General features: G+C 40.0%; 1 protein-coding gene across 5 annotated transcripts in view; it reads left to right on the forward strand.

Annotated features, from left to right (window-relative positions):
• Window positions 1–6,769, forward strand: part of MVB12B (multivesicular body subunit 12B) — an 83,189-nt gene that overhangs the window by 64,787 nt on the left and 11,633 nt on the right. For all 5 annotated transcript variants that reach the window (XM_075184817.1, XM_075184821.1, XM_075184819.1 and 2 more), the window contains one exon: window positions 6,638–6,693. In XM_075184817.1, coding sequence (XP_075040918.1) covers window positions 6,638–6,693 — 56 coding nt within the window. The remainder of the gene's footprint in view (window positions 1–6,637; window positions 6,694–6,769) is intronic.

Genomic DNA, 6,769 nt, shown 5'->3' on the forward strand with positions numbered 1-6,769 from the left:
TACATCAGTGCCGTAATCTAGATGTTGTGCTTTTCCTAGTATCACAATACTGTTGTTTTTATGATATTTTGATCAGATAGTCTTTGTGTGAGCTGTACATGCAGTGAATTTGAGGGGTCAGGTCCTGTAAAATAAGACTGATGAATTCACCCTTCCGCTGATTAATCATAACTAATTACGCCCAGACAAGGTCTGTATTAATAGCTGAATATTGTAACCTTTCTGTAGATTGGTGCAAACACTTTGGCTTTTTCTCCAGGGCTCTGCAACTGCTCCACTAATAAAGAGAAAAATCTTTGATTTGCATTAACGAACGGGACTAATTGTTGTCTTGTTAATTGGCTTCAGGGACTGAGTATTATCTTAATTACAAGGCTCAATTATCCTAATAGCTGCAATGCCAGACAATTGAACATTTGTGCATGTTGAGCTGTTATTTTTATCGGGGCCAGCGCTAACAGAATTCATTAATTAGCAGAATAAATTATGAGCATTTTGTTTACTGATTAAACCTGCTCTTTAGATTGTTAGTTTTGCAGGCCACTTGGAGCCTTTTAGTGCTCAGCTATACAGTTCTTTTAAAGACGTGCATTCATTTTAGGTATAGTTAATTAGGTCAAGACGCGGAACATTGCAATGCCACAGAAAGTGAGTGACAGTCTAGAAAATGACACTTTGGGGCACAACTTGCATGATGTGAGTGTGATTTGTTTGTCTATGTCTAATGCTAAATATATAATGCACCCAAATATGAGGATCAGATCACACCAATACGCTGTGTGCAGCCGTACGCTTCTGTATAGTCACGTAACTGGTGGTACACAGTGGCTACACGTTCTGTAGGTGGACAGCTTGAGATATATTGGACGGGGCTTCAGGAGAACGCCTTGGATAGCAGACCTAATAATTCATGCGAGCACACAGTATATTTATTTGGTTGTAATATATAATGAGATGTAATTTATATACTAATCAGTGGATGGTAACAGCAGGGTGATTTCCATATTAATATTATATTTTATTATCATTTCAAGCAGAATTTAGCCATCCATGTAGACAATTTATGCGAAGGCTGAGTGATCCGCTTGGTGAGCGCTGTTTAGTGTGTGTGTGTTGACTCCAATTACACAGACTAGAACAATCCATGTTTTGCTACGTCTGCACAATCGGTGCTGATCACTTGCAGTTTGCCTTGTGCTCTCCTCTCAATGGTCCATCTCGGACCTGTATATGCTGCAGTAGCTCGAAATACGCGACCGTATTTGTATAAAGGACTCAAGTAAATGTTACAACGCAAGGGGTGCAAATTAGTATTCTGTTTTGCACATAAGTTAAATACTGACTGTTTTTTCATGTGTAACACAAATACTTTCTTATTTGTACACTGAAATTTAAAGTTGATATTTGTGTGCTACATGAAAAAACAGTCCGTATTTAACTTATGTGCAAAACAGAACACTAATTTGCACCCCTTGCATTGTAACATGGTTTTGTCCAGGAGACTGAAATAAGAAGTTTCTTAAGTTAAGATCCTTAATGAATCAGGCCCCAGGTGGTATAAATGTAGGTTACTTACCGCCTCCCCTGTGCTCATTTGGCAGCATTGTGGTTTCTGCAAAGTCAGTCACTGGTAAAAGCCACATGCGGTCCTGAATACGCTTTGGCATATAGTACATGACCCTCACTGGGTGCTGATGAAATTGTTGGATGCATCTGTACAGGTAAAAGTTGAGTATAATCCACTTTACCATTGCAATGTGTGTTTTGTGTTGTCTAATCATTATTATTATATTGTTTAGTCTCGTTATTAATACGGCTTCTAATCTTGTGCATAAATCGCAGCAGCAACAACTTGTAAACAGCATCTTCCAAGTATTATCAGCAGTTTGACTAGCTTTTCAATCTGGAAAGAGTTACTGACATAAATTGTTAGAACTGTATGCAAATCAACGCACCATGTTAATAGTTTGCCAAATTGAGAACATTTTGTGAAAGATATTGTATAAAAATGAGCGCACAAAAGTAGTCATCCTTATGTAAGGCAAAACTGAGCATAGTCATTAGTTGTCCTATTCAGCTAGGGTAGTGTCACTTGGTCCTGCTGTATCGCTATAAAGCCCAGTGTTTCTCTATGGGAACGCCAGAACACCATGCACTTCTGGGCTTTTTCCTGCCTAAGGGGTTGTAGAGCATTTCCTCAATTCTTCATGGAGTGCACACAATTCAATAAAATTCATTGTTTACAAATCCCCCTATTCTACACTCGGTCTGTACAGATGAGCACATTATTTTTATTTTATTTATAAAGCACCACAGAATCCCACAGCGATGTGTAGCAAGGAAATAGAGCCTAGTATTAAAAGCTGAGGTTCAACAAGCAAAATAGAGAACATTCAAGAGGCGTAAATGTAATCATACTCAAACATTAAGCATAACATGTAATGGGTGAGAAACACAAAGTACAGTACAGGACATGCCAGAGGTATAATACAGAGAGATACAAGTAATGAACAAGGAGACATATGGAAAGAGGGCCCTACTCATGAGCAATCACTATCTAATGCAGTGGTCAAGGAACAGGGGTAAATTACCCCAAATGGGGTAAAAATAAAATTCCTGGGGGGTAATGTTGCCAATTCACATGCTGTCAGTTGGATTGTAGACCCCTTTAAATGTGAAATTGCTGTTGTACCAGAAGAGCCTCAATGGTTGGCAGAGGCACTTCTTGAGCTTCGATGCAATAATGAAGCACGTATTGCATTTGAAAACAAAGCAGATCTGTCATATTTTTGGATGTCAACAGCTGCAAAAACATTCAAAATTACACATGAGGAGGCAGTCAAACAGTTGCTGCCTTTTGCAACAACCTACCTTTGCGAACAAGGATTTTCCACTCTAACAAACATAAAAACAAAGCAGAGAAATCGATTGGACGCTGAAGACTGTATCCAAATTGCTCTGACATCAAAATGCCCCAATATTGATGCTCTCGTGTCAAAAATGAAGCAACCTCATTTCTCCAAAACCTGAAGTTTTGAAGTTGAAGCTTTCAAAGAAATTTTGAATAGATTCAATAAAATTTTAAATTCCAATAATTAATAATATATGGTTTCCTTCCTTTCAAATCAAGGGGGTAACGTCATCGTAATCAAATATATATTTGGGGTAAAAGGTAAAAAAGTTCCCTGACCCCTGATCTAATGGGACCTTACATTGAGAGAGAGTGCATACTTGTGCCCAATTGTAAAGCGCTACGGAATTTGCTGGCGCTATATAAATAAATGTTGATGATGTGCAAATTTCCCAAATTGCTTTTTATAGAGATCACTAATCAATGCACACTGAGGTTTTCTTATGTATGGTCCATGCAGATTACAATGGATCTCACATGGACGAAATTTGCCCATGTGAATAAGTCCTTAGGAAGTCCCTCCTCGCCCCATACACACTTTTTTTGTTTCTCCGTCCTGTCTCATCCCCTCCCCCCACCCTGAATTTTGTTACAGTTGCAGTAACTCCATCTGATTTTTAGCACATGATTGTGTAACACGGCTGGGCACTGCTTTTACCCAACTAGTATGCTTGGCAAGAAGTGTCCTTGATTGTTAATTTAACCTGACTGTGCTGATTACATGTTCCAGCAGAATATATTGTCTTCCTCTACCCCTGTAGGTATGAGGACAGCAATGGAGGAAGCTACAGACATGGTAGCATCCATCACGTGTTTTGACTTTTCTTGGTTGGGCAGAATCTGCTAAAATCGTTATGTTGGCACAACGGGATAGGTCTTATAACCTGTTATCAGGCGTTAGTGTTTGCTAACGACAACCAGAAAATACCAGCGCAAAGAGAATTCCAGGATATAAATATAGAAAATGAGAGAAACCAATTGGTACAAAATACAACGGTATTTATTGATCGTTCTAAAACCAATATATCCTAAAACATATAATGCAAAATAGGATGCAATATAAATGGGTATATAATATAACCAACAGAGTAAATAAAAACAGCAATATTAAATGCAATGGGCAAAATCAAAAGAATACATATAGTAGACTGTTGTTAAAGTAGTTAGGTTCCAGACCTATTTGAAATCATCATCACCATTTATTTATATAGCGCCACTAATTCCGCAGTGCTGTGCAGAGAACTCGCATCAGTCCCTGCCCCATTGGGGCTTACAGTCTAAATGTCCTAACACACAGAGACACACACAGACAGACAGAGAGAGACACAGACTAGGGTCAATTTTGATATCGGCCAATTAACCTACTAGTATGTTTTTGGGTTGTGGGAGGAAACCGGAGCACCCAGAGGAAACCCACGCAAACACAGGGAGAACATACAAACTCCTCACAGATATGTGACTGACATAAATATTCTATTAGGGAAAAATATTCCATACACAATAAAGTGTCAAAATAATTCTCAATAGTAGATGAGGAAACTATACATGAAAGTCCACGGAAATAATGGCCGCTGAGTAATCCGGCTACAGAGTGTAGCAAGAGAAACACGTAATACCTCTCCCGAACTCCACTTTTACTTGCCGAACGCGGCTCTCCGGCTTGAGATGAACTAGGAACAGGCGTTGATTTGGGTGCGCGGTGGAAAGTTCCTCAAAGAGAAGTATCCTTCCTTGATGATCGTAACTAACAGCCGTCTCTCGGATCCACACTTAATGCAAACAGGAAATCAGCTGTACTCTTACGTGCTAAACCGATCATAAAATAATAAAAACAAATCTTGATATAGGTTTCCATATGTATATGCAAAGCATAAACAAAATGTGTATTATAATCTGGAGAGAAAAAAAACCAACACGTTGACAGCCTGGTCTGTGATTTAACATTATCACATTAATAACCCATCCATTCTTCAAACCATTTTTAAGCATGATCTGTATGATAAAGGGCATCTACTTAATTACAAGCTTGCTTAATTACAGCTGTGTGGAAACTCGTTTGTTTAGGAGGATGCTAATTACACTGCTGAGCCCTTGGCTTGGGCTTGCGTTCTGCATTCCGTACCGTGGCAGAACGCCCAGATGAAGTGGCTTCAGTTTTAATGACTGCAGGTGACACGGAGAGAGCTGCCTGTGCCCTAACTCATGTCTGACAGACACCCAGATGAGAGCAGTGCTGGGCGGCTCTGCGCAAACCCTGAAAATTAGACGTTTCCGTTGAAACACCGACTGGCAAAGTTTGGCCTGCGGGGCAAACCCAAGTGGCCCTCTGCTTAGTGGCTTGTATCACCTATAACCATGGTTAGAATGGCAACATAAGATACATCTAGTACAGATGTATTGATGACATTGCCAGTGTTGTTATAGCAACATATCTTACTGTACATATTTGTATTTATTATTGTGAATGATAGCTGGCATGATGGTTATTTAGCTGTATACCCATCTCTGAACAGTGGTAGCATAAACGGGCAGTGAGAGTTATTTACAAACATTGCATTCAGGTGCAAATTTTCACAAAATCTCTAGCAACTCACCAGTAATTACCATTCATAAGTGTATTTGCTAGTTGGTTGCTTTAGGCTTAGCGGTTATGTGTAACTAAATAACATTTCTCAGGATGGAAATGTATGTTCAACACTATGGCATACACATTGCATTTTAAATTCCATTTTAAAGTCTTCCTGAGTGTGCGTTGAGAATAAGGTGTCATAGGTGCTTTGAATGTTTAGTGCTTTTCCTGCATAACTCTCCATCACTCCCTAGGTGGCAGCTTGACAAGAGGGGGAAACTCTTCCCCTCGTAGGAGTGATTGAAGCTCGAAACACATTGCTTGCTGTGCCTTCAGTGATTGGTCACTACGTGGTGACAAGGGAGGAGCTTGTTACCACCAGCGTGATTGAGGGATAGAAGCTGTATTATTTTTCTATGTAGAAAAACCCTGTTGTTTAAAGTGCATGTGTGGAACCACAACCAGCTTACAGAGGAGTAGTTGTACCATTCAAGTGAGACTGTGAATACCTATAGTGTATATAATATGAATATAAGGGGCTGGCTATAAAAGACAATTAAGGTTTATAATGATGTGTCTCTGGGTTTAGCAGACTGAACTGGTATTTCCAAACAAGCTTTGTTTTTATCTTTCTTTTTTGTCTCTTCTGACTGTTTTCTCTGTCTTGTTCAATGTCCTTTTTTGGTTTTTCAATGTTTCCCATGTTGTTCAGTTTGTTTCCTCTCCAACCACTGGTTGGCTGTTGCTGCCCTCGCTGAGCTCAGCATCTGATCAGTGTCAGGACCTGACTTTGAGGCTTCTCAGAGAGAGGCCTCCCCACTGCTCTGCAGCTTAATGCCGTCCTGTCCCATGCGGTCTGTTGGAGAGGAGAGCGGTCTGTTGGAGAGGAGAGCGCATGCTCAGTTAGGGAGATCCTTGTGGTCTAATAATAATCTTGAGTGCAGCCCTTAGTATAAGAAGAAGAAGGTAGACTGGCTGGGGGAGCGGGGGAGACCCCCTTTCTAGCCCACCCCTGGTGTACTGATTACTAAAAGGGTCATGTTGATCAATTACTGCTTTTCATGCCCAAGTGTAATTATTTTGTCTCTTTACGTTATGACCGTTGTGTGATTTATGTATTTAACCCACTTATGACGTCTGTCATTCATCTCTTTCAGCCATGGACGGCGTTCCCTTTATGATTTCTGAGAAGTTTGCATGTGCGTCGGAGGCTGTGAGTATGCGGTCTGCACTACAGTATAGTTGTAATTACCCGTCTTATGTTTATCTTTCTCATCTTGCTGCTCTGT

Source organism: Mixophyes fleayi, chromosome 9 (genome assembly GCF_038048845.1).
Source record: "Mixophyes fleayi isolate aMixFle1 chromosome 9, aMixFle1.hap1, whole genome shotgun sequence".
Taxonomy (NCBI): Eukaryota; Metazoa; Chordata; class Amphibia; order Anura; family Limnodynastidae; genus Mixophyes; species Mixophyes fleayi.